At 44.8% G+C, this 27435-nt stretch overlaps 3 protein-coding genes across 3 annotated transcripts; 1 reads left to right on the forward strand and 2 right to left on the reverse strand.

Annotated features, from left to right (window-relative positions):
* Nucleotides 1–2546: 2546 nt before the first annotated feature.
* Nucleotides 2547–4284, reverse strand: LOC124006079 (short neurotoxin 8-like). Its single transcript, XM_046315839.1, has 3 exons — nucleotides 4054–4284; nucleotides 3030–3131; nucleotides 2547–2892 (listed from the first exon to the last, which is right to left on the reverse strand). Exons 1-3 carry the CDS (start codon nucleotides 4106–4108, stop codon nucleotides 2807–2809), a joined length of 243 nt encoding a protein of 80 aa, XP_046171795.1. The 5' UTR covers nucleotides 4109–4284; the 3' UTR covers nucleotides 2547–2806.
* A 2935-nt stretch (nucleotides 4285–7219) lies between these two features.
* LOC124005592 (V-set and transmembrane domain-containing protein 5-like) lies at nucleotides 7220–19230 on the forward strand. Its single transcript, XM_046314996.1, has 4 exons — nucleotides 7220–7575; nucleotides 17884–18210; nucleotides 18480–18623; nucleotides 18746–19230. The coding sequence occupies exons 1-4, from the start codon at nucleotides 7500–7502 to the stop codon at nucleotides 18775–18777; spliced, it is 579 nt and encodes a 192-aa protein (XP_046170952.1). The 5' UTR covers nucleotides 7220–7499; the 3' UTR covers nucleotides 18778–19230.
* On the reverse strand, nucleotides 19017–27302 carry med17 (mediator complex subunit 17). Its single transcript, XM_046314995.1, has 12 exons — nucleotides 27195–27302; nucleotides 26548–26812; nucleotides 25341–25504; nucleotides 24553–24772; nucleotides 24292–24428; nucleotides 23971–24205; nucleotides 23583–23713; nucleotides 23172–23356; nucleotides 22802–22939; nucleotides 20023–20140; nucleotides 19603–19762; nucleotides 19017–19439 (listed from the first exon to the last, which is right to left on the reverse strand). Exons 1-12 carry the CDS (start codon nucleotides 27288–27290, stop codon nucleotides 19231–19233), a joined length of 2058 nt encoding a protein of 685 aa, XP_046170951.1. The 5' UTR covers nucleotides 27291–27302; the 3' UTR covers nucleotides 19017–19230.
* Between the last annotated feature and the right edge of the window lie 133 nt (nucleotides 27303–27435).

Below are 27435 nucleotides of genomic sequence, written 5' to 3' on the forward strand. Positions count from 1 at the left end.
ATACAGTAGCCTACATAGCGTGCTCTTCCACAGTTGGCCTGGGGATTTGGACTTCCCAATATAGAAAACCAGCGGGGGTGCATGTTAATGTTATAGACCCTGCTGTGATTCAATACATAGGATGAGAGACCTAGACAGGAGAACCTGTAATATGTACTCTTACATTACTGTACCATATCCTCAGTTTACTCTCACCCCAGCCAAGCACTCGCTCTCCCAGACACCCACCACTCAACACAGCAGGGGGCCTTAACAACTAACAGCTTATTTACCCACAGTCATTTCCCTCAACCTTAATGTGTATATTTATATCACCTTAGGAAAGTATTCAGACCCCTTGACTTTTTTCCACATTTATTTTCAGCAATCTAAACACAATACCTCATAATGACAAAGGAAAACAGGTTTTAAGAAAATAAAAAACTGAAATAACTTATTTTCAGACTCTTTGCTATGAGACTTGAAATTGAGCTCAGGTACATCCTCTTTCCATTGATCATCCTTGAGATGTTTCTACAACTTGATTAGAGTCTCACCTGTGGTACATTCAATTGATTGGACATGATTTGGAAAGGCACACACCTGTCTATATAAGGTCCCACAGTTAACAGTGTATGCCAGAGCAACAACCAAGCCATGAGGTTGAAGGAATTGTCCGTAGAGCACCGAGACAGGATTGCGTCGAAGCACAGATCTGGGGAAGGGTACCAAAAAAATGTCTGCAGCAGTGAAGGTCCCCAAGAACACAGTGGTCTCCATAATTCTTAAATGGAAGAAGTTTGGAACCACCAAGACTCTTCCTAAAGCTGGCCGCCTGGCCAAACTGAGCAATCAGGAGCGAAAGGAGGTGACCAAGAACCCGATGGTCACTATGACAGAGCTCTAGAGTAAGTACAGAGAGATCCTTGATGAAAACCTGCTCCAGAGCGCTCAGGACCTCAGACTGGGGCATAGGTTCAGCTTCCAACAGGACAACGAAAGATCTGAATAGTTATGTAAATGTGATATTTCCACACAAAAAAATTATATAAAAAAACGTTTTTTGTTTTGTCATTATGGTCTATGTGTATAGATTGATGAGGGAGAAAAACAATTGAATCAATTTTAGAACAAGGCTGTAACGTATTTTTTGTTTGTTGAAAAAGTGGGTCTGAATACTTTCTGAATGCACTGTATATACAGCATTTGTAAAAGAGACCTTGGTCTCCATGTCTTCCCTGTTAAAATAAAGGTTATGCTGATTCTAGTGGCTTTTGTTCATCACTGTAAGTTATGCAACTGGGTTTATCATAAAACCTGCTTAATAACAGTGTCTTATGACTCAAAATAGAGACTAAGACCATAATGTGGAGCTGTATACCAGGCTGCTAAATGTCAGCATGTGATATAGTTGTTGGATCACAAAGGGTAAAGGAACAAATAATTTAATCATTGCTTCATTCAAAATTAATTTGTATTACATGTAGTTAATTTGGTTGAATGCCAAACATGCCATTCATGACATTCATATCATAACGTATTGTTTCCATGCACTAATCAGTTTGAGTGCTGTTTCTGTAAACTGTAAATCAGTTTCTGCCTTTTCTGGGCAACTATAAAAGTGCATTGTAAGATCAGAGTGTTTCTGAGATAACATGTTCTCTTTTGTTCATATAATGTGTGTGTTATGCTGACCCCTTTAAGATGTTTGAATGAAACACCTTTCACATGATGTGTAAAGGAGTGAAGGTTGGCTCTCTAACACCCACAAATCCTCAAATGTGGAGCTCTAATGGAAAAGGAAATAATGGTTGGAAGATAAATAAATATCTAGATGTGACACATATTTGCCTATTTGATTTAGATGACCAGCCACAGCCCACCCACTGGGCACACACTGGTTGAATCAACGTTGTTTCCACGTCATTTCAATGAAATTACGTTGAACCAACATGGAATAAACGTTGAATTAACGTTTGAGCCCAGCTGGCACTGACCTGTGCTGAGTGATGACATTTAAACATTTGCCTTATCTACAGTTATACACAATAAGATGATTTTATATGTGTAAAGTGTTCCTCTTTTCTCACTCTAAAACTGTCATTTTCTTTGTTTTTAATCTCTCGAAAACAAAGCAATCTACACACTGATCAAGCATACTTTTTCCGGAGGAGAGTGGGGTTGAGATGCCAGGTGAGTGGTACAGGTTCTCCATAACTCCCCCTCATTGGAGGGATTTAGATAATCCTGCCTGCCCAGATGCATACGGCCACGACAGGCCAGCATTGTCCCCATCTGGTGACCCACATCCCAGCATAAGGCCATGAGCCAGCATGACCCACTCAGGAGCATCCGGACAGAGAGGAGACTAGGAGAGGGAGGCTACACTAGAATCACAGCTCAGGCATTGGAAATCCTCATTACTGTAAAACCTCCATGTTTTATGGCATTAAGTTAAGCTTTGAAGGACAGCAGAAACAGTTGAGAGTCGTTCAAAGGGCTAGATTGTTTTGCGCGACAGAAAGTATAATATTGCCTTTTTTAAAGATTATCACAAACAATAGCACTGACTTTGCTGATAACTTCTTTATTGAGGAAAAATGTACTTACTATGACTGTGATATTGGTTGTCTCACCTAGCTATCTTGAGAGGAATGCACTAACTAAGTCGCTCTGGATAAGAGTGTCTGCTAAATCACTAAAATGTAAATGTAATTCATTGAAAGGTTATAATGTATCCCATATTCTAAAGTATTTCCCACACAACATTCAACTGTATCTAAACAGAAGGTGTGTAGTCAGTGGTGATGGTTCTCCGTGGATCATGTCAGTTCTCACACAGGTCACCCTGGCAACAGTAGGCGTTGACACCCGAGACACACATCTCTTCGCAGGTACGAGTCACTGTGTCCGCTGTGAAGGAAAAGAAGGAAGTAGAAAATGTTTGAGCCATTTACAGATTATTATTGCACTCAGGTGATTAATAATACATCAATATTATTGATACAGATTGAAAGGACAGACTGAAAGAAGACAAGTGGAATATTTACCAGTCACCACAGTTCTGCAGTACATGCTCGATGGTGGACATTCTGTCACTTGCTTGCAGTCAGCATCATCCTCTTCACAGGTGTAACACCTGAGTGTGAGCACTGTGGAGAAATTCACATTTAGAGCAGAAGTGATGATAGGATTCTTAAAGTGTGGATCATCATTAGCTTATCAAAAAAACAGTGGTGGAAAAAGTACCCAATTGTCATACTTGAGTAAAAGTAAAGATACCTTAATAGAAAATGACAAAGAATAAAAGTGAAAGACATCTAGTAAAATATTACTTGAGCAAAAGTCTAAAAGTATTTGGTTTTAAATATGTTTCAGTAGCAAAAGTAAATTTAATTGCTAAAATATACTTAAGTTACAAAAGTAAAAGTAGAAATAATTTCAAATTCCTTATATTAAGCACACCAGACGGCACAATTGTGTTGTTCATTTAATTGAGGGATAGCCAGGGGCACACTTCAACACTCATACATCATGTACAAACAAAGCATTTGTGTTTAGTGAGTCTGCCAGATAAGAGGCAGTAGATGACCAGGGATGTTCTCTTGATAAGTGTGTGAATTGGACCATTTTCCTATCTTAAGCGTTCAAAATGTAACTGGTACTTTTGGGTGGCGGGGAAAATGTATGGAGTAAAAGTAAAAGTTTTCAAAAATATAAACAGTTAAGAAAAGTACAGATACCCCAAAAAACAACTTAAGTAGTACTTAAGTATTTTTTACTTAAGTACTTTACATCACTGCAAATAAATAAATTGACATTGAGAAAGTTAGTTGTAAGTCTATCAAGAGGAGTGTGAGCATTTTCATTCCTTACTAAGTTGTTGAAGATCCTTCACTGTTATAAGATCAAACTTTTCCCCTAACAAACATAGTTCAACAACATCATGCAACGTAGGCTACATATTAATCATTTTGCCCTGGACCTGAAATTAAGTTTTTTTAAAACACACCTCAACCAAGAGTTGCATCTATCATATTTATAAACCAGTCTATATTTATTAAGTTTGCTCACCTTGAGTGTTACAGAGCAGCAGCAGCAGCACGGTTGTCAGTAGCAGGGTCCTCATGTTGTCCAGTAGTTTGAAGGAGTAATGTACAGGTACAGCGTTTGTACTGATACACCTTGCACTGTACTGAGTACTCACCTAAACAGACTAGTTTATTTAATTGTGCGCTTACATTAAATGCATTCCTTCCCCCTTTGTTTTCTAAGACAAATTCAAGCAATGCAGCGAGACAAGGAGGAGGAGCAACTTCAGTGGAGGGACTGGTGAAGTGTTTTTTCAGTCCTCTCTATGTTCGAAGAATGCATTCTTGCCAGTGAATCTGGCATCAGCATCTGGGCATGCAAATCAGACAATAGAGTGTTGTCCCCATTGCTGGGAAATAACCAGGAAATAACCTGGTTAAATAACCTAACCAGTTGGACTGCATTCTTTCATTACAGTCCAAACAACTAAATGAATAGAACTTCACAAGCATAGTCCTATTCATTATCTTAAAAATGCATTACTTTCAGAAGTTTTCATATTGGTAAGCAGGGACCAACTGGGACCAGAAATTAGGCATTTCTAACACACCGGCCCATTTTTCCTTCAGATGCCCCATTATTAGCCAAATAATTATACATATGTGCAAAAACACCAACTTAAACAGGTCCATTGTGCTACAGATCGATCAGCCCATCTGGCATTTGCCAGAACTGCCAGTCTGTGTCTGTAGGAATGTATGACACAGATGACATACAGCATTACAACCAATAGGCTACTAAGGAATACATCTGTTTTTCAAAGATTTCATGGAAATATCTCACATAAGGTTAAGGTTTGCATGGCCTTGCTAAGACTAGTAGCTGGTAGGGAGTAAAGTTACCTTTGATGAAACCTCTCGCAACCTTTCCATCTCACATTGCCTTATAGTTGCAGTTGGGTCAAGGCTGCTAGAACAACTACTACATGTTTACCTATATTTAATTGGGGTGGCAGGTACCCTAGTGGTTGGAGCGTTGCTGGATCGAATCCCCGAGCTGACAAGGTAAAAATATGTTGTTCTGCTCCTGAACAAGGCAGTTAACCCACTGTTCCCCCGGTAGGCTGTCATTGTAAATAAGAATTTGTTCTTAACTGACTTGCCTAGTTAAATAAAGGTTAAATAAACATTTTAATGAAATTGAAGGGACCCAAAATGCCCTTTGAAACCAAATCACTTTACAGCATATCACATGCTGATTTATGTGGAACTGAGTAGAGTGGCAAGTGGTTAACAGTGCCCCCTTCAGGTCAAATATAGTAATGTTGGCATTATGTTCAATAACGCCAGCTCACTTGTCTACCAGTCAAGGTTACGTCCTCACCAGGGGAGAACTACTGCCCACTCTCATCGAAGCCATGTGAGTTCAAGGCCGATTTAAAAATCCTGGTACTGCAGGCATTGTTAGCAGAAAAGAGGACACAGCCATTATAGTGAATTGAAAAATGTGAATCTTCATGTACATTTACATTTACATTTAAGTCATTTAGCAGACGCTCTTATCCAGAGCGACTACTCCGCAATGGTTCGTTGGACAAAGTTTATGGGGAAATGAATGGCATTTTTGTAGGGTTTTTGGATAAACACCGAAAATAAGGTCTGTGGTAAACACAGGTTTTTTTCTATGAGGTAATCTTCATCAGCTACACAACATTTTGTGAATTTTTAACCATTTGTGTCATTTAAAAAGCACATAAAGACTTCATAATTTATAAAGATCATGTTAACTAACTGATATTATCTCATAGTACAAAACATATAAGATCTCCTAAGCCTGTGTTTACCACATACCTTTTCAACGTTTATCTCAAAACCCTATTCTTTCCCCATAGGATGGCTGAATGAACCAGGGATAATTTAGGACTACAAGTTGACGAGCTCTATTGATTCTTCACATAGGAATGAATGGTGTCGATGGTTTTGCCCAATCATATGCAGTCATTGGTCCTCACCCCAAAAGTAGACAGGTCTACAGATATATGATCTTAATTTGACCAGATTCTCACAGCAGATTATAATTCATGGACAGTTTTGTAGGGCAAAAACATATATGTTTAAGTGGAATATACAAACTTAAGAAGCCTTTTTAAACTTTGAATACACTACAAGTTTGTATTTCCTGCAATGCAAATTAAGATCCTGCTTCTGTACATTGATTGGGAGTGGTTGAATAAGTGACACAAAAACCACAACTCATCTAATCCAATTCATGCATAATACAGTGTTACACCAAAACCCTTTAGATAGGAGAAAGGCTGACTGCAGACTAAAACAGAAGGATCACAGTTCTTACATTGATCCTTGACTAAACAAAACACATTTTGAGGAAAGAAAATACTTAGTATTCTAAGCTATTGCAACAGTGACCAGGCGGCCAATAGGCAACGACGATTTGTGATTTACTACATTGCAACTTTTATTCATGTTTTTATTTTTTTATTTTTTTATTTCACCTTTATTTAACCAGGTAGGCTAGTTGAGAACAAGTTCTCATTTGCAACTGCGACCTGGCCAAGATAAAGCATAGCAGTGTGAACAGACAACACAGAGTTACACATGGAGTAAACAATTAACAAGTCAATAACACAGTAGAAAAAAAGGGGAGTCTATATACAATGTGTGCAAAAGGCATGAGGAGGTAGGCGAATAATTACAATTTTGCAGATTAACACTGGAGTGATAAATGATCAAATAAATGTGGTCATCATAGAGAGGTGCAGTCCTCTTAGAATAGATCTATGAATAGACACTCCTTCCTGTCTGGCCTGCTCAGCAAGGTGTGTCCAAACTCGAATACCAGTTATTCATCCCACGGTGGTGCGTACAGGGAGACAGTACAGGGTGGCAGTACAGGTGTGTCTCTGTGTGTGTGTGTGTTTCTGCATGAGTGTGTGTCTGCATGTGTGTTTACTCTGTTATTCCCTCCCTCCCTCCCTCCCTCCCCCTCCCTCCCTCCCTCCCTCCCTCCCTCCCTCCCTCCCTCCCTCCCTCCCTCCCCTCCCTCCTCCCTCCCTCCCTCCCTCCCTCCCTCCCTCCCTCCCTCCCTCCCTCCCTCCCTCTCTCTCTCTCTCTCTCTCTCTCTCTCTCTCTCTCTCTCTCTCTCTCTCTCTCTCTCTCTCTCTCTGTCTTTCTCTCTGTGATAGTTTGAATGTATACACAGTTATCTCCTCCTGATCCTGTCTGATAGGTGAGCTGCCGTTGCACAGGCAAAGCAGCTTAGGTAGCCAGAGAGCACAGAACTGAGAAGGACAGAAGAGAACATCACCAACAAAAGAGAGATAATGTTTTCCACCAGAGTAAAACATTAACAATACACTGAGAATAAAAAGGAAGGAAACACAGGAAATAATGGATTTTCAGAGAAGAGTAAATGCGGAATGACCCAGTAGACACTCCGTACTGGTGAGAATATATGGACCTGGGGATCTAATGTGGCCTTTGCGGCTCTGGGACGCACAGGAAGTCGCTCTTTTCCTCAGCCTCACATTGTATGTGTGCCACCTAGGTATGTATCCTACCCATACATGGAAACACTTCTGTCAGCATGTATTCATACATGGAAACACTGATTTGAATGTGTTTAAATAGGTGAGTACTTGCGTGTTTAAGGGCATGCCTATGTTTGCCTCAGGGTGTATGATGTATGCCAATCACTTGCAGAAGAAACTTTCTTCTGGTATCAGTTGACTAACTTTGAGTATTCTCCAAAATTTGCTCTGATGTGGTTTGTACCGGTGTATCAGAATAATAGTACAGTTAGACACACAGTGGTTTGTTAATTCACCAAAACTTCGATATGGAATGATGGTTTCAAGACATTCTTCTGGCAGCCAAATGTTTCTCTGTCATTCTTTCCACACTGTAACAAAATGATTTGTGCATGCTTCATCTTGAGTGCACGCTTCATCTTGAGTGCACACACACCTTTAGTTGGACTGGTGCGTCTGAGTCACTAATTCACATTGATTGCAACACATCTTACATGATAAAACAACCGAAAGCAAGTAGCCATGTGGGTAATTCAAAACCCATCAATCAATCAATCAAATGTATTTATAAAGCCCTTTTTACATCAGCAGAGTGCTTATACTGAAACCCAGCCTAAAACTCCAAACAACAAGCAATGCAGATGTAGAAGCACGGTGGATAGGAAAAACTCCCTAGAAAGGCAGGAACATAGGAAGAAACCTATAGAGGAACCAGGCTCTGAGGAGTGGCCAGTCCTCTTCTGGCTGATAACGGTGCAGATTTTAAGAGTACATGGAAATTTAGGCCAGATTGTTCTTCAAGATGTTCAAACGTTCATAAATGACCAGAAGGGTCAAATAATAATCACAGTGGTTATAGAGGTTGCAACAGGTCAGCACCTCAGGAGTAAATGTCAGTTGGCTTTTCATAGCCAAGCATTCAGAGGTCGAAAAAGGAGGTGCGGTAGAGAGAGAGAGAGAGAGAGAGAGAGAGAGAGAGAGAGAGAGAGAGAGAGAGAGAGAGAGAGAGAGAGAGCGAGAGCGAAAGAGGGAGGGTCGAAACAGCAGGTCCAGGACAAGGTACCATATCCGGTGAACAGGTCGGGGTTCCATAGCCGCAGGCAGAACAGCAGAAATGAAGATCTCCCCCACCGCACAAGCCTGAGTGGGCACAAAACCTGACAATTCGAGTATAGCAAAAAAGGCCTGGCACGACATGATGCACCCCTCATAGGGATGGCATGAGAGAGCACTAGCAAGTCAGTGACTCAGCCCCCGTAGTATGGTAAGAGACAGAGAATCCCAGTGGAGAGAGGGGAGCCGGCCAGGCAGAGACAGCAAGGATGGTTCATCACTCCAGTGCTTTGCAGTTCACCTTTCGCACCCCATGGGCCAGACTATACTCAGTCATATGACCTACTGAAGAGATGAGTCTTCAGAAAAACTTAAAGGTCAAGACCGAGTCTGTCTCTCTCACATAGATAGGCATTCCATAAAAATTGAGCTCTATAGGAGAAAGCCCTGCCTCCAGCTGTTTGCTTAATTATTCTAGGAACAATAAGGAGGCCTGCATGACCGTGGGGTACGTGTATGTAATGCTTTGTAGGTTAGCAGTAAAAGCTTGAAATCAGCCCTAGCCTTAACAGTCAAGATTCTAGCGGCTGTATTTAGCACTAGCTGAAGTTGATTTAGTGCTTTATCCGGGTAGCCAGGGAGTAGAGCTTTGCAGAATTCTAATCTCGATGTGACAAAAGCATGGATTGGCATTTCTGCATCATTTTCTGACAAAAAGTAAAAGATGTTTGCAATGGTTTGAAGATGGAAAAAAGCTGCTCTTGGTCCTTTACAGTTTTATTTATTTATTTGCATTTTACCCCCTTTTCTCCCCAATTTCATGGTATCCAATTGTTAATAATTACTAACTTGTCTCATCGCTACAACTCCCGTACGGGCTCGGGAGAGACGAAGGTTGAAAGCCATGCGTCCTCCGAAACACAATCCAACCAAGCCGCACTGCTTCTTAACACAGTGCGCATCCAACCCGGAAGCCAGCCGCACCAATGTGTCGGAGGAAACACTCTGCACCTAGCAATCTGGTTATCATGCACTGTGCCCAGCCTGCCACAGGAGTCACTAGTGTGCAATGAGACAAGGATATCCCTACCGGCCAAACCCTCCCTAACCCAGGCGACGCTATGCCAATTGTACGTCGACCCACGGATCTCCAGGTCACAGCCGGCTGCGACAGAGCCTGGGCGCAAACTCAGAGTCTCTGGTGGCACAGCTAGCACTGCGGTGCAGTGCCCTAGACCACTGCGCCACCCGGGAGGCCCTCCCAGTTTTATTTTGATACAACTGTACAACCATTGAGATTAATTGTCAGATCAAACAGAAGATCGCTTTGTTTCTTGAGACCTAGAGCTAGCATCTCTATTTGGTCCAAGTTTAAAAGTAAAAACATTTGCCACCATTCACTTCCATATGTCTGAAACACAGGTTTTCAAGGTAGGCAATTTTGGGGATTCACCATGTTTCATCAAAGTGTCATCTGCATAGCAGTGAAAGTTAACATTGTGTTTCCGAATGACATCCCTAAGAGGTATACACTGAGTGTCCCAAACATTAGGAACACCTGCTCTTTCCATGACAGGTGAATCCAGGTGAAAGCTATTATCCCTTATTGATGTCACTTGTGAAATCCACTTCAATCAGTGTAGATGGGGAGGAGACAGGTTAAAGAAGGACTTTTAAGCCTTGAGACAATTGAGACATGGATTGTGTATGTGTGCCATTCAGAAGTCTAATGGACAAGACAACATTTTATGTGCCTTTAAACGGGGTATGGTAGGAGGTGCCAGGCGCACTGGTTTGAATGTGTCAAGAACTGCAATGCTGCTGGGTCTTCATGCTCAACAGTCTCCCGTGTGTATCATGAATGGTCCACCACCCAAAGAACATCCAGCCGACTTGACACAACTGTGGGAAGCATTTGAGTCAACATGGGCCAGCATCCCTGTGGAACGCTTTCGTAGAGTCCATGCACTGATGAATTGAGGCTGTTCTGAGGGCAAAAGAGGGTGCAACTCAATATTAGGAAGGTGTTCCTAATGTTTTATACACTCAGTGAAAACAGTAGTGGTTCTTAAATGGAACTTTGAGCAACACCGAAACCATCCACATAAACGAACTGATATCTTCCTGTCAGATAAGATCTAAAGCAGGCAAGAACTTGTCCGAGTATCCAAGCTAGTTGGAAGAATTCCAATTTGTTGGAGAGCTATTTGCGTTCCAATTTTCTGGAAGCTTGCTTCAGGGCTTGGGTATTTTCTGTATATCAGGGAGCTAGTTTCTTGTGACAAATGTTTTTGTTTTTTAGCAGTGTAACGGCATCTCAAATCAAATCAAATCAAAGTTTATTTGTCACGTGCGCCGAATCCAACAGGTGTACAATCCAACAGTGAAATGCTTACTTACAGGCTCTAAACAATGGTGCAAAAAAAGGTACAGTATGTGTGTGTGTGTAGGTAAGTAGAGAAATAAAACAGCAGTAAAAAGACATTTGAAAAAAGAGTAGCAAGCTATATACAGACACCTGTTAGTCAGGCTTATTGAGGTAGTATGTACATGTAGATATCGTTAAAGCGACTATGCATATATGATGAACAGAGAGTAGCAGAAGCGTAAAAGGAGGGGTTGGCGGGTTGTGGGACACAATGCAGATAGCCCGGTTAGCCAATGTGCGGGAGCACTGGTTGGCGGGGCCATTTAGGTAGTATGTACATGAATGGATAGTTAAAATTACTATGCATATAAGATAAACAGAGAGTAGCAGCAGCGTAAAAGAGGGGTTGGGGGAGTCACACAATGCAAATAGTCCGGGTAACGATTTGGTTACCTGTTCAGGAGTCTTATGGCTTGGGGGTAAAAACTGCTGAGAAGCCTTTTTGTCCTAGATTTGGCACCCCGGCACCGCTTGCCATGCGGTAGTAGAAAGAACAGTCTATGACTGGGGTGGCTGGGGTCTTTGACAATTTTTAGAGCCTTCCTCTGACACCGCCTGGTGTAGAAGTCCTGGATGGCAGGCAGCTTTGCCCCAGTGATGTACTGGGCCGTAGGTACTACCCTCTGAAGTGTCGGAGACCGAGCAATTGCCGTACCAGGCAGTGATGCAACCTGTCAGGATGCTCTCGATGTTGCAGCTGTAGAACCTTTTGAGGATCTCAGGACCCATGCCAAATCTTTTTAGTTTCCTGAGGGGGAATAGGCTTTGTCGTGCCCTCTTCACGACTGTCTTGGTGTGTTTGGACCAATCTAGTTTGTTGTTGATGTGGACACCAAGGAATTTGAAGCTCTCAACCTGCTCCACTACAGCCCCATCGATGAGAATGGGGACGTGCTCAGTGCTCCTTTTCCTGTAGTCCACAATCATCTCCTTAGTCTTGGTTACGTTGAGGGATAGGTTGTTGTTCTGGCACCACCCGGCCAGGTCTCTGACCTCCTCCCTATAGGCTGTCTCATCGTTGTCGGTGATCAGGCCTACCACTGTTGTGTCATCAGCAAACCTAATGATGGTATTGGAGTCGTGCCTGGCCATGCAGTCGTGGGTGAACAGGGAGTACAGGAGAGGACTGAGCACGCACCCCTGGGGAGCTCCAGTGTTGAGGAGCAGCGTGGCAGATGTGTTGCTACCTACCCTCACCACCTGGTGGCGGCCTGTCAGGAAGTCCAGGGTCCAGTTGCAGAGGGAGGTGTTTAGTCCCAGGATCCTTAGCTTGGTGATGAACTTTGAGGGTACTATGGTGTTGAACGCTGACCTGTAGTCAATGAACAGCATTCTCACATAGGTGTTTCTTTTGTCCAGGTGGGAAAGCGCAGTGTGGAGTGCAATAGAGATTGCATCATCTGTGGATGTGTTTGGGCGGTATGCAAATTGGAGTGGCTCTAGGGTTTCTGGGATAATGGTGTTGATGTGAGCCATTACCAGCCTTTCAAAGCACTGCATGAGTGCTACGGGTCTGTAGTCATTTAGGCAGGTTGCCTTTGTGTTCTTGGGCACAGGAGAGGGTATTACGCGAGGTTAAGTTTAGATCCTTAGATCCTTGGTTAGGTGGTTAACTGATTTTTGTACTCTGGCGTCCTTGGGTAGGTGGAAGGAGTCTGGAAGGGCATTTAGGAATCTCTGGGTTGTCCGAAAATGTATAGCAAGGGTTTTAATAATCCTTGGTTGTGGCCTGAGCTAATTATTTGTTGCGATTGCAAACCTAATAAAATGCTGGTCCTCAATCTTCCAGGATTATGAGGAAAAACTTTTAGATCCACAATATCTATTCCATGGGACAAAACTAAATCCAGGGTATGATTGTGACAATGCGTAGGTCCGAAGACATGTTGGACAAAACCCAGTCGATGATGGCTCGAAAGCATTTTGGAGTGGGTCTGTGGACTTCATGTGAATATTGAAGTCACAAAAAATGTTAACATTATCTGCCATGACTACAAGATCCGATAGGAATTCAGGGAACTCAGTGTGGAGCCTCTGTATACGGCCCAGATGGTCTGTAAACAGTAGCTATAGAAAGTGATTGAGAATGCTGCATAGACTTTTTTTGTTGTAAATTGACATTTGCTTTCATAAATGTTAGCAACACCTCCACCTTTGCAGGATGCTCAGGGGATATGGTCACTAGTGTAACCAGGAGGAGAGGCCTCATTTAACACAGTTAATTCATCAAGCTTGAGACATGTTTTAGTCGGGGCCAATCACATCATATGAATAGTGATTAGTTGACTATTGACTATGACTGCCTTTTAAGTGAGGGATCTAACATTAAGTAGTCCTATTTTGAGATGTGAGTTATTAACACAATCTCTTTCAATAATGACGACGGGAATGGAGGTCTTTATTCCAGTGAGATTGCTAAGGTGAATACCGCCATGTTCAGTTTTGCCCGACCTAGATCGAGGCACAGATGGTCTCAATGGGGAAAACTGAGCTGACTACACTGACTGTGCTGGGAACAGACTCCACTAAGCTGGCAGACTGGCTAACACCCTGATGCCTGCACCCATCTCATTGTGGAGCGAGAGGAGTTAGAGACCTGTCTATGATGATAGATAAGATGAGAGCACCACTCCAGTCTGTCACTCCTCAGCAGGCCAGACTTGGTCCTGTTGGTGGTGAGTACCAGGAAGAGGGACAGTTATGTAAAAATTCTATATTTTGGGAGGGGCAGGAAACAGTTTGAGTTGTGTTATTCTGCTGTAGAGCTCATCACTCCCCCTAACTGGGAGGGGGCCAGAGACAGTTACTCAATGCCAACACATCTTTCTAGTTAAGGTACACGCCAAAGTTTTGTTGCGCTTGGTGACCTCTGACTGTTTCATCCTAATATCGTCGGTGTCGACATTGATAACAATATCCCTATAACCTACACTCTTCAGACTAGCCTTTACGTCAGTAACCCTGCCCCCTGGTAAACAATATATGATTGCTGGACAATTATTTTCAAGTCTAATATTGCGGTTAATGGAGTCGCCAATGACTAGTGTTTTCAATTTGTCAGAGTGAATGGTGGGAGGCTTCAGCGGCTCAGACCTGGTAACAGGTGGAGGAGAGACCTGGAAACTCTTGGGCTCTGACTCGGGCTCTGACTCCGACTCGTTGGTTGGCGGGGAAAGCCAGTTGAAAGTTTCTATCGGCTGAATGAGCGACAAAGGTTGAGCATGCCGACAGCATTTCTTTCCAGAAGCCATAAGCTTGTTTGGCAAGTTTCAAAGAAGACAAACTAAGGACAAACTGTTATTAAAGAGAGTGACGCAGCAGGTTCACAGTACCTGGAGGAACCTGTTCTATAGTATAATATATTTCTACAAACCCTAACATTTCTAACATCTTACTGGTCTCAAGACTGACTTGGATATGACTTAGTTTTCAGGCTTATAGGCGTGCACATCATTGACGATCAAGAATGGTCCCTTCACACAGACAGTGTGGTGAAGGAGGTGCAACAGCGCCTCTTCAACCACAGAAGGCTGAAGAATTTCGGCATGGCTCCTAAGACCCTCATGAATTTCTACACATGCACCATTAAGAGCCTCCTGTCGGGATGTATCACTGCCTGGTACAGCAATTGCACCATTCGCAACCGCAGGGCTCTCCAGAGGTTGGAACGGTCAGACCAACACATCATCGGGGGCAAACGGCATGCCCTCCAGGACATCTACAGCACCTTGTGTCACAGGAAGGCCATCAAGGACCTCAGCCATAAGCCATGGCTATTTTACCCACTACCATCTAGAAGGTGAAGACAGTACAAAAGCTGGGACCGAGAGACTGATAAACTGCTTTTATCTCCAGGTCACCACTAGCCATCCTTCGCCCAGCACCCTGCCCTGAACCTCACTGTTACTAGCAGGCTACCTGGTACACTAACCTGCACCTTATAAAATTGCATGTAATAATGTTTACATACTGTACTGTTTTTCCCACTTTATAGGTACATTGCATTCGGAAAGTATTCAGACCCCTTGACCTTTTCCACATTTTGTTACATTTTGCCTTATTCTAAAATGGATGGGAAAAATGTTCCTCATCAATCTACACATAATACCCCATTGCTCTCTGAGGATGTGTTGGTACCATTCTTTATTCATGGCTGTGTTCTTAGGCAAAATTGTGAGTGAGCCCACTCCCTTGGCTGAGAAGCAACCCCACACATGAATGGTCTCAGGATGCTTTACTGTTGGCATGACACAGGACTGATGGTAGCGCTCACCTTGTCTTCTCCGGACAAGCTTTTTTCCAGGTGCCCCAAACAATCGGAAAGGGAATTCATCAGAGAAAAGGATTGTACCCCAGTCCTCAGCAGTCCAATGCCTGTACCTTTTGCAGAATATCAGTCTGTCCCTGATGTTTTTCCTGGAGAGAAGTGGCTTCTTTGCCGCCCTTCTTGATATCAGGCCATCCTCAAAATGTCTTCGCCTCACTGTGCGTGCAGATGCACTCACACCTGCCTGCTGCCATTCCTGAGCAAGCTCTGTACTGGTGGTGCCCCGATCCCGTAGCTGAATCAACTTCAGGAGATGGTCCTGGAGCTTGCTGGACTTTCTTGGGCACCCTGCAGCCTTCTTCACAATAATTGAACTCTCCTTGAAGTTCTTGATGATCTGATAAATGGTTGATTTAGGTGCAATCTTACTGGCAGCAATATCCTTGCCTGTGAAGCCCTTTTTGTGCAAAGCAATGGTGACGGCACGTGTTTCCTTGCAGGTAAACATGGTTGACATGTTCCTTTGGAAGCTTACAGTCTGTTATTCAAATTCAATCAGCATGACAGAGGGATCTCCAGCCTTGTCCTCGTCAAGACTCACACCTGTGTTAATGAGAGAATCACTGACATGATGTCAGATGGTCCTTTTGTGGCAGGGCTGAAATGCAGTGGAAATGTTTTTGGGAGATTCATTGCATTTGCATGGCAAAGAGGGAAAGAGGCAATTAATTGCAATTCATCTGATCACTCTTCATAACATTCTGGTTTATATGCAAATTGACATCATACAAACTGAGGCAGCAGACTTTGTCAAAATTAATATTGTGTCATTCTCAAAACTTTTGGCCACGACTGTACATATGAGATGAGTAATGCAAAATATGTAAACATTATTAAAATGACTAGTGTTACAATTATTAAAGTGACCAGTGATTTCAAGTCTATGTATATAGGGCAGCAACCTCTACTTTGCTAGTGATGGCTATTTAACAGTCTGATGGCCTTGAGACAGAAGCTGTTTTTCAGTCTCTCTTGTACTGATCTAGCCTTCTGGATGATAACAGGGTGAACAGGCAGTGGCTTGTGTGGTGGTTGTCCTTGATGATCTTTTTGGCATTCCTGTGACATCGGGTGCCGTAGGTATCCTGGAGGGCAGGTAGTTTGCGATGGGCAGACCGCACCACCCTCTGCCTGCAATTGCAGGCAGTGCAGTTTCAGTACCAGGCGGTGATACAACCCGACAGGATGCTCTCAATTGTGCATCTGTAAAGTTTTTGAGGGTTTTAGGTGCAAAGCCAAATTTCTTCAGCCTCCTGAGGTTAAAAAGGCACTGTTGCGCCTCCTTCGGCACACTGACTCTGCTGTTTCCTGAAGTCCACGATCATCTCCTTTGTTTTGTTGATGTTGGGTGAGAGGTTATTTACATGGTACCACACTCCCAGGGCCCTCACCTCCTCGATGTCTCGTCATTGTTGGTAATCAAGCCTACTACTTTTGTGACGTCTGCAAACTTGATGATTGAGTTGGAGGCGTGCGTGGCCACGCGGTCATGGGTGAACAGGGAGTACAGGAGGGGGCTAAGCATGCATTCTTGTGGGGCCCCATTGTTGAGGATCAGCGAAGTGGAGCTGTTGTTTCCTACCTTCACCACCCAGGGGCGGCCTGTCAGGAAGTCCAGGACCCAGTTTCACAGGGCGGGGTTCAGACCCAGGTCCTTAAGCTTAATGATATACTTGGAGGGTACTATGGTGGGGCGGCAGGGTAGCCTAGTGGTTAGAGTGTTGGGCTAGTAACCAGAAGGTTGCAAGTTCAACATTCTTACATAGGTCCTCTTGTCCAGATGGGATAGGGCAGTGCGATGGCGATTGCATCATCTGTGGATCTATTGGGGCGGTAAGAAAATTTTAGTGGGTCTAGGGTGTCAGGTAAGGTAGAGGTGATATGATCCTTGACTAGTCTCTCAAAGCACTTCATGATGACAGAAGTGAGTGCTACGGGCCGATCGTCATTTAGTTCAGTTACATTTGCTTTCCTGGGTACAGGAAACAATGGTGGACATCTTGAAGCACGTGGGGTCAACAGACGGATAGGGAGAGATTGAATGTCTGTAAACACTCCAGCCAGCTGGTCTGCACATGCTCTGAGGACGTGGCTGGGGATGCTGTCTGGGCCAGCAGCCTTGCGAGGGTTAACGTGTGTATTGTTTTGTATTTTCTAGGTATTACTGCACTGTTGAAGCTTGAAACACTAGCATTTCGCTGCACCTGCGATAACATCTGCAAAACTGTATACGCAACCGATAAACTTTGATTTGAGATGAGCGAAGCACTAGAATCACATGCCAATGAGCCATCTCAAAGTAATTTGATGACAGCAACCCCATCAGTATGAAATAGGCCAATATAAATGTAAAAGTCTGTGAATATGTTCAATAAAACATTAGTGTGTGGGTCATAATATGTTGATTTATCTGATTCTAAAATACAAACCATATACATCAAGTTCTCTCTATCATACATTAACCAGCACTGTTCCTCTCTTTCCCTTCCTCCCTCCACTATGTACGTCCTCTGGCAGCTGGGGCCATCTCCATACAGTCTCCACAGCAGAGTCTGACCAGGCCTGTTCAACAGGATGTATTTTTCTCTGTAGACATCGCCTGTGTTGGGACTCCCACCATACAGTGGACCTTTATGTCTGGCAGGGTGAGCAGAGACATTGGGGCGTGGCAACCTGGGGGGTTTACCAATGTATCAGAGGACTACATGGACAGAGTCCACACATACACTAATGGATCTATGGGACTGTCGGACCTACGTATTCAGGACACCGGCTTCTACGTGATCACTGTGACTGAACTGTCCGGGAGCAGCAAAGATGAAGGATTTGTCCTGAAGGTGGAAGGTGAGTGAATAGTGGCCGCAGGCCTGTATCACAATGTGGCATTTTGCTTTAGGCTACAGTGTTAGTGTTTCATCATAGTTGACATTTACAAGAACCCTTTTATGGAACTGTTTTCCTCTCAGTCCTGGAGACGGTTTCTGTAAGCGGCCTTATGGTGTTAATGAACAGTATCTTTACAAGTAGTTCAGTACAAGTGACCTTCATTTCTGAGTAAGCTAGTTAGTGGAAGTGAGAATGAACATGGTGTGTTCTCCCTCCCTGTGTTGTAGAGGTCCTGTATGAGGACCTCCAGTACCTGGCAGTGTTTGCTGTAGGGCTGGCCACCCTGGCTGGCTTTCTCATGGTCTCCATGTGGCTCATGGACAAAGCCTACTGCTGGATCAAGGCATGGAGACAGAGGCGGCAGATGCCAGGTAAATTATTTTAGAATGCTTTTTGGTGTAATAGATACATTTAGTAATTCAACGACTCAAGTTTAATTGTTCTTGTGTGTACTTGGTTTGTGTGTCATTGAATCTCATGTTTTTCTCTCCAGAGAATGATGTAACGGACCTGCAACCTCTCTGATATGAAGATCTATGAGACAGCCAGATGACACTGCCCAACAACCAATCTGAGCTAAAATTAAAGACTAATGTTAAGCGTCCACAGCATGTAAATATGACCAGTTTACTGATTCCAGGAACAGATGAAGGATTGTCAACCTTACATGCCTCAAGACTAGCTGCATGTATTATTTTACTGTACACACAACAGCTGATATTAGTCCATGCTATTTTATGTAAGGAAACACACTGACAAGCGGAAACAAATAATATATTTATTTTCACAGCTGAGTTTTTTTTTTTACTGTAACAACATTTGAAAAATATTATTTTTTACATCGACACGGGTAAGTCAAATGTCCAAGCAATTATACTAACATCAATGCATGATTTCAACAAAAGTGGACCAAGTTTGTTTTCTATGTGCTGAATCCTATCAGAGACAGCAAGAGAGAGAGTGTGATAGTGGCCAGACCTAAGGACAGGGGGTGAGGGCAGCCATGAGAAGCTCCATCTTGTAGACAAAGTTGCGTCCCTCCATCTTACTCCAGTGGACCTCCTTGTAGGGCCCTCGCAGGTGGTTCCACTTCCCATCCTGGATGACGTCAGACTTGGGCAGCTCCTTGCTCTGGCTGCGTGGGAACTGGACCAGGACCTTACAGCCGCTCTCTGGACCATTACGCACTGGAGAAGATGCATCACATTCATTTGGACAAATGTTACCATTATCTTATACATTTCAGTCATTCCAATCATTATATTAGTTTTCAGACTAAATGAGTTGTTTAAGGTGTATAACATCCAATATGCCAGATTGATTGATTGATTGATTGATTGAAGACGGTACCTGAGATGGCGTATTCCCCGTTGGAGGAGGCGACGGTGATGGCCGAGGCATTACCGATGCTCTCCACAGAGCCCAGGCCCACATGGTTACTGAAGCTCAGAACATGCCAACCCATCACCTTAGCCAGCTGCTGTACCGCATGGACCTGGTGCTGAGACATCTGTAGTACCAGGGGAGAGACACAGGGGACACCGTTACTCACACTGGTTCAGACAGGCAGCTACAAAAAGGCTACATCAATCATTTGAAATTGATTTGAATAAAAGTTTCCCTGGAGCAATAAGCCAAGTGAAGAACTAGGTCTAGCAAATGTTATGCACTTTAGAATATATAGCTGGCTTCTAGCTATACTTGAGTGTAATACAGGGTACATAAACAGCAGTTGGCGGTGATGTGACAGCAGTCAGTGTGTCCCTTGACCTGGGAGAGAAGGAAGTCCTGCAGCTCCTGTTCCTGGTGAGAGAGTGTGATGACACGGCCGTCCCTGTGCACCACTCGTATCTGCTCAACCCCTATGTTCAGCTGCAGCTGGATAGACCTGCACACACCCACACAGAAGGTCATGGAACATTCTTTCTCCATGGTCAAAGTTTATTGCTAGACAATACTTTTTAATTTCTACCGAATGTTGAAAAAGCTGAATAATTGCCCAATTAAATTGGTGGTAATTCATTAAGGTGAAACCTCTTCTTCTGTTATTCCAGCAAGGAAGCTAACTTTTCCCCTTTTAATTTATTCTCACCGTATATTGAGGCCGTATTACAACCGGCCGTGATTGGGAGTCCCATAGGACGGCGCACCATTGGCCCAGCGTCAGCTGGGTTTAGCCGGTGTAGGCCGTCATTGTAAAAAATATATTTTTCTTAACCAACTTGCCTAGAAGATATGTTGACACTTCCTGCCCAGAAGTATATTCTCTAAACACTGTCCCTTAAACCATGTAGAAAGAGTACTCTCTGCCTCTGTTGCTCTGGCCTAGCCAATCCTCCTGGCTTTAACAGTACTCTGCCTCTGTTGCTCTGGCCTAGCCAGTCCTCCTGGCTTTAACAGTACTCTGCCTCTGTTGCTCTGGCCTAGCCAGTCCTCCTGGCTTTAACAGTACTCTGCCTCTGTTGCTCTGGCCTAGCCAGTCCTCCTGGCTTTAACAGTACTCTGCCTCTGTTGCTCTGGCCTAGCCAGTCCTCCTGGCTTTAACAGTACTCTGCCTCTGTCGCTCTGGCCTAGCCAGTCCTCCTGGCTTTAACAGTACTCTACCTCTGTCGCTCTGGCCTAGCCAGTCCTCCTGGCTTTAACAGTACTCTACCTCTGTCGCTCTGGCCTAGCCAATCCTCCTGGCTTTAACAGTACTCTACCTCTGTCGCTCTGGCCTAGCCAGTCCTCCTGGCTTTAACAGTACTCTACCTCTGTCGCTCTGGCCTAGCCAATCCTCCTGGCTTTAACAGTACTCTGCCTCTGTCGCTCTGGCCTAGCCAGTCCTCCTGGCTTTAACAGTACTCTGCCTCTGTCGCTCTGGCCTAGCCAGTCCTCCTGGCTTTAACAGTACTCTGCCTCTGTCGCTCTGGCCTAGCCAGTCCTCCTGGCTTTAACAGTACTCTGCCTCTGTCGCTCTGGCCTAGCCAGTCCTCCTGGCTTTAACAGTACTCTACCTCTGTCGCTCTGGCCTAGCCAGTCCTCCTGGCTTTAACAGTACTCTGCCTCTGTCGCTCTGGCCTAGCCAGTCCTCCTGGCTTTAACAGTACTCTGCCTCTGTCGCTCTGGCCTAGCCAGTCCTCCTGGCTTTAACAGTACTCTGCCTCTGTCGCTCTGGCCTAGCCAGTCCTCCTGGCTTTAACAGTACTCTGCCTCTGTCGCTCTGGCCTAGCCAGTCCTCCTGGCTTTAACAGTACTCTGCCTCTGTCGCTCTGGCCTAGCCAGTCCTCCTGGCTTTAACAGTACTCTCCCTCTGTCGCTCTGGCCTAGCCAGTCCTCCTGGCTTTAACAGTACTCTGCCTCTGTCGCTCTGGCCTAGCCAGACCTCCTGGCTTTAACAGTACTCTGCCTCTGTCGCTCTGGCCTAGCCAGTCCTCCTGGCTTTAACAGTACTCTGCCTCTGTCGCTCTGGCCTAGCCAGTCCTCCTGGCTTTAACAGTACTCTGCCTCTGTCGCTCTGGCCTAGCCAGTCCTCCTGGCTTTAACAGTACTCTGCCTCTGTCGCCTGGCCTAGCCAGTCCTCCTGGCTTTAACAGTACTCTGCCTCTGTCGCTCTGGCCTAGCCAGTCCTCCTGGCTTTAACAGTACTCTGCCTCTGTCGCTCTGGCCTAGCCAGTCCTCCTGGCTTTAACAGTACTCTGCCTCTGTCGCTCTGGCCTAGCCAGTCCTCCTGGCTTTAACAGTACTCTGCCTCTGTCGCTCTGGCCTAGCCAGTCCTCCTGGCTTTAACAGTACTCTGCCTCTGTCGCTCTGGCCTAGCCAGTCCTCCTGGCTTTAACAGTACTCTCCCTCTGTCGCTCTGGCCTAGCCAGTCCTCCTGGCTTTAACAGTACTCTGCCTCTGTCGCTCTGGCCTAGCCAGACCTCCTGGCTTTAACAGTACTCTCCCTCTGTCGCTCTGGCCTAGCCAGTCCTCCTGGCTTTAACAGTACTCTGCCTCTGTCGCTCTGGCCTAGCCAGACCTCCTGGCTTTAACAGTACTCTGCCTCTGTCGCTCTGGCCTAGCCAGTCCTCCTGGCTTTAACAGTACTCTGCCTCTGTCGCTCTGGCCTAGCCAGTCCTCCTGGCTTTAACAGTACTCTGCCTCTGTCGCTCTGGCCTAGCCAGTCCTCCTGGCTTTAACAGTACTCTGCCTCTGTCGCTCTGGCCTAGCCAGTCCTCATGGCTTTAACAGTACTCTGCCTCTGTCGCTCTGGCCTAGCCAGTCCTCCTGGCTTTAACAGTACTCTGCCTCTGTCGCTCTGGCCTAGCCAGTCCTCATGGCTTTAACAGTACTCTGCCTCTGTCGCTCTGGCCTAGCCAGTCCTCCTGGCTTTAACAGTACTCTGCCTCTGTCGCTCTGGCCTAGCCAGTCCTCCTGGCTTTAACTGTACTCTGCCTCTGTTGCTCTGGCCTAGCCAGTCCTCCTGGCTTTAACAGTACTTTGCCTCTGTTGCTCTGGCCTAGCCAGTCCTCCTGGCTTTAACAGTACTCTGCCTCTGTTGCTCTGGCTTGGCTCCTGCTCCACTTACTTGCAGATCTGCTCGTAACCCTGGGAGGTGATGAGGACTTTGACACTGGACTCGTACACGTCGTTGATGTTGGACCAGTGGGCCTGGATCTGGGGGTCTTCTATACGGCTGGCCAGGCTGTCGATGGTCCGCGCCGTCCTGAAACAGACACGAGTGATGGACTTGCAGTCAATGTTGATTTGCTGTCCTGTAAAATGTTTATTCAGTAACATATCGTTTCATTGTGCAAACATTTTCATGATTTGTGATTTGACAAAAAAAGATAAGGGGTGCTTTGAGTGAAACAACAAGCCTGACAGAAGAATATTATTAAAAAATAAAACAGTATGACAGTATGAGCTTATCACTGATGTGGTGTTTTTGTGCCTACCTGCTGCGTAGGAAGATGTGTTTGGCCTGTTTGATGATCTTCTCCAGTAGGCCCTCATTCTGCTGCAAGTTGGAGATCTCAGCCTTGTCATAGGCCATGGGCCCTGCCATACGCTGCCTTTTGTGCCCAAAGGGGGCACTAGCCGGATGGGGCATCACTATCGAACTCAGGGTCTGCTTGTGGAACTGTGGGTGGGAAGGGCGGGGCATTTATATTGATCAATATGTATCACAGTTCACACAATCAGCATTGATACACACATGTGCATATGTACAAGGTTAAATAAAACAAGGGGGGGCTTAGTTTGGTCAGTATCTGTCTGAGTATGTCTTTGGTCAACAATATAATTACTAGATGGCCAGGTTCAATTTAGTTCCAGAAATCTCCACCCAGAAAGACTGGCGGACCCACCTCTCTCATGAGTTGGTGCAGGTTGTGTTCTAAAACGTAGAGGTGGTCGTCAGGTTTAGGTTTCTCTGGTGACGCCCTCTGGTTCTTCTTCTCTCCAGTGGAGTGACACAGAGAAATGGACAACTGGAGACCTGCAGGGAGGATAGACAACCTTAATAGTGGTGTAATACAGAAATATCTTAAGAGTAGGACTCTGCACAGCTGACGAGGGGTGAATAACAGCAAAATAACAGCTACTGCATCTCTGGACACTTAGAACACACTAGTCCAGGTAACAGACACCAGCAAAAAAAAAACCCATTGATTTAGCAAAATGCATGGTTTCATGGAGTATTAATTTTCCATAGGCTACAATAACTCTCCTAAAAGTATTGTGAAGTGTCCTCACCTGGGAAGGGTTGAGAAATGATCTGGTTCTTGACTACGATGTGGGGGATCTGGGACTTGATCTGAACCGCCTCCCGGGACAGCTGGGCAAAAATCTCCTTACAGAGCAGCACATTCTGGGCAGCTTCCAGCTTCACATGCCACGGCTGAGTGCCTGCTTTAGCTTTAGGCTGCCTCCTGAACAGACTCACAGTGCCTAGGTCACCTATGTCAGGGGCTTGTTTCTGGATTGAAACCTGGAAGACAACACAATGTTTGAGAGGTCAGGCCAAACATCAACATTATCACAATGAGGTATGTTCCCTGAGCAGTATCTATTCACTTTGATGTAAGCTGATCCCTCCAGATCACTGGGGATCTGGACGTTCAGTGGACAGTAGTCCTCCGGGAGCTTCTTGTCCAGGTCGATGTCCGTGTTCTTTATCACCTCAAAGGTGCCGGCATGAGGAAACAAGGATCCTGCAGAGAGATACATGGCATTAGAAATGAGCTATAATGTCATAAAAACAATGAATGTGCAGAAGGTGGTAAATACTACAATGACACTAAATGAGACAGTTGAGCAGAGTTACTGCCTCCACACCTGCACTCCTGTAGCTGAGGTCTCCCAGGATCTTGTCTCCTACTTTGCGTAGTTTCCACTGCGAGCGGAGCCGCAGCAGCTCTGAGTTGAAGTCTCTCTGTCTCCTGTTCTCCTGGTTCTCTGCCACTGACTTGCTTAGTTTATCTGCCCCCTTCAGGAGCAGCTGAGCTGCTGTGGCCAAAGACTTCTTCTTACTGATGAGCTGGAACACCTGTGGCGTCTATAGTAAGGAGTGAGGTAGGGAGGTCAGGGGAGAGAGAGTGAGGTAGGGAGGGCAGGGGAGAGAGAGTGCGGTAGGGAGGTCAGGGGAGAGAGAGTGCGGTAGGGAGGTCAGGGGAGAGAGAGTGCAGTAGGGAGGTCAGGGGAGAGAGAGTGCGGTAGGGAGGTCAGGGGAGAGAGAGTGCGGTAGGGAGGTCAGGGGAGAGAGAGTGCGGTAGGGAGGTCAGGGGAGAGAGAGTGCGGTAGGGAGGTCAGGGGAGAGAGAGTGAGGTAGGGAGGTCAGAGGAGAGAGAGTGAGGTAGGGAGGTCAGGGGAGAGAGAGGTAATAGGTTCATGTCAAATAGTCCAGTGGCTTCATCTCCTTCATCTGCAGTGAACTCAAAACACAGGATAGATCAAAGTAAGCAATGTGTTGGATGTGTATTGTGTACCAGGAATTAGCTTTCATTATCAGTTTAGTTATTCCACGTCAGTGCAAATGAAGACAGAATGAAAAAAGAACCACTTAAGACTACTGAGATGAATTGAAAAGATTGAAGTCCTGAATAAAGCCACTTAGCTAGGCCTACCTTTCCGGCTGAGGGGTCCTGGGACACTGGGTCCAGGGCCATGTACTTCTTCTCCTTGACTACGCTGAGGACGTCGTATAGCACACACATCTCTGTCAGGGAGCTGCGGAGGTTGTTACGCACAGAGTCCCAGGGCCACAAGGACGGCTGGAACTTCACTGTGGCTGGAAGGAGGAGGAGCAAGTATCAATCAACCATTCTGTTCATATCAACTCCCTTCAGAGCTCTTAATAGAAGTGTTGCTTCAGATTTGGGCCAGGTACATACCAGTATTGCGATACTCATTAGTATCGTGGCAAGGAAACAAAACACAAAGCGGATTTAACTTTTTAGGAAAACAGACCTAATGTTGGAAACAAATGTCAATGTTGTCATCCAGTCATATTTATTTATTTTCCAAGCTATAGCACACAATGTTTTACAGACAGCAGGTTTTCAAAGGACCAAAGTGTTAGTTCTGCTTTGTGTTTTCATTTTTGCCATGGAAAAAATATTGTGCTATTGGTATCATTGCAGCCCTGCTACAGATGTCTATCAGATGGTCTCAGGAACATAAGGTTTTTCGATAATAACTCTCCAAGGCAGAAATAATACCTTTACAGTCAATTAATGAAGCTGGTGTAGACTGTCGTGGAAATTCAGAACTGAGAGAGATTTGGTCATTTCTTCAAACAATCATGTTTATTTAATATCAATTAATTATTGCAATAATGAGGCTGGTCAACCCCCCCCCCCAGCCTTGAGTGTTGGACCAAGTAACCTAACCTTCACACATATGCAGAGTACTTTATATTGCTGACACTAACAATGCTCAGCCATGGTTGGTTCAACCCCCCTCATGCAGACCAAAGAGCATCATAAGCCACTCTGGGTTCATCCTGTTGTTATCTGCATGTGGGTTGTTGTCTTAACCCCACCCTGGCTTAGTTTCCTAGATGCAAAGATGATTTTGAGACAATGAGGGATTGTTCTACTCCTAAGCTATCTCTAGGAAAAACACATGATTGTCTATGCAATGCTGTCTTTAACTCATTTGTCGGCTCAAGCCATCTCTGCAGGGAACGAGAGTGGAGACCATAAAAACATAGACACTAACAGGACAGAAATATCCTCATATTTGTTAAGTATTAATATCAAACAAAATCAGGTAAATGTGTCATTTTTCTATCACAAGACAAACACTGAATGTGTCCATGGGGTGACATACCTTCATCCTCCTCTGGCTCTTGCTTCCCCCACTCCTGGGGGTCCCTGGGCTCTGTTTCCACCCCCTCTTCATCGGAGTCTGATCCCTGGCCAAAGTCGATCCTCTGGGCTAGCTTGGCCAGGTTCTGGGACATAGACAAGGGAGGGACATATGTCTCCATGCCATCCAAAGATACCTCCTGGACCTGCTTCTCGCAGGACGACTCGATGCTGACACGCACTGCTGGACCACTACCCGACATGTTGACGGCGAAGAGGAGTCCCACCTAAAGCAAAACCATTCTAATCACTACATTTACCCACCATAACTATGATGATCACAGACCATGGGCAAGTTTAGACAAATAAGGAGCTAGCTAAAAAGTCTACAGCTATCCATGTAGAAAATATAGTTAGCTAACTTAGCTAGTTGGCAATGAGTGATGCTAGGTATTGTCACATACTGTAGCTAGTTAAGTTTAGCATTGGCTAACAACAGATAGCTAGCTAAACAAAGGAAACAAGCCCGTCCGATTAGCCAAGTATAAAATCCAGCTCCCTAATGCAGATTACAATTAGATACAAGTGGAATACAATTTATGTTATACAAACGATTTTCTACAGAATGTGAGATAGATAGCTAACTAGCTATATATAAATATAGCTCACCGTTAAGAAAAGGGCGACTTTTGCAATGTCTTCTTCGTGTGTACTGTCCTGGAAACCTACCACTGGTCGTGGGCTATGCTGCCACCTATAGTGCATTTCAGTGTACAATATGGGTACGTCCCACACATACTGTGTGTTCAGGCAATTTTGTGTTTAATAACTGATGAAGAAAACCATTTCGTCAAGTATTTTGTTTATTAAAGGTCCAATGCAGCAGTGTTTAACTCATTATCAAATCAAA

Source organism: Oncorhynchus gorbuscha, linkage group LG19 (assembly GCF_021184085.1).
Source record: "Oncorhynchus gorbuscha isolate QuinsamMale2020 ecotype Even-year linkage group LG19, OgorEven_v1.0, whole genome shotgun sequence".
Lineage (NCBI taxonomy): Eukaryota > Metazoa > Chordata > Actinopteri > Salmoniformes > Salmonidae > Oncorhynchus > Oncorhynchus gorbuscha.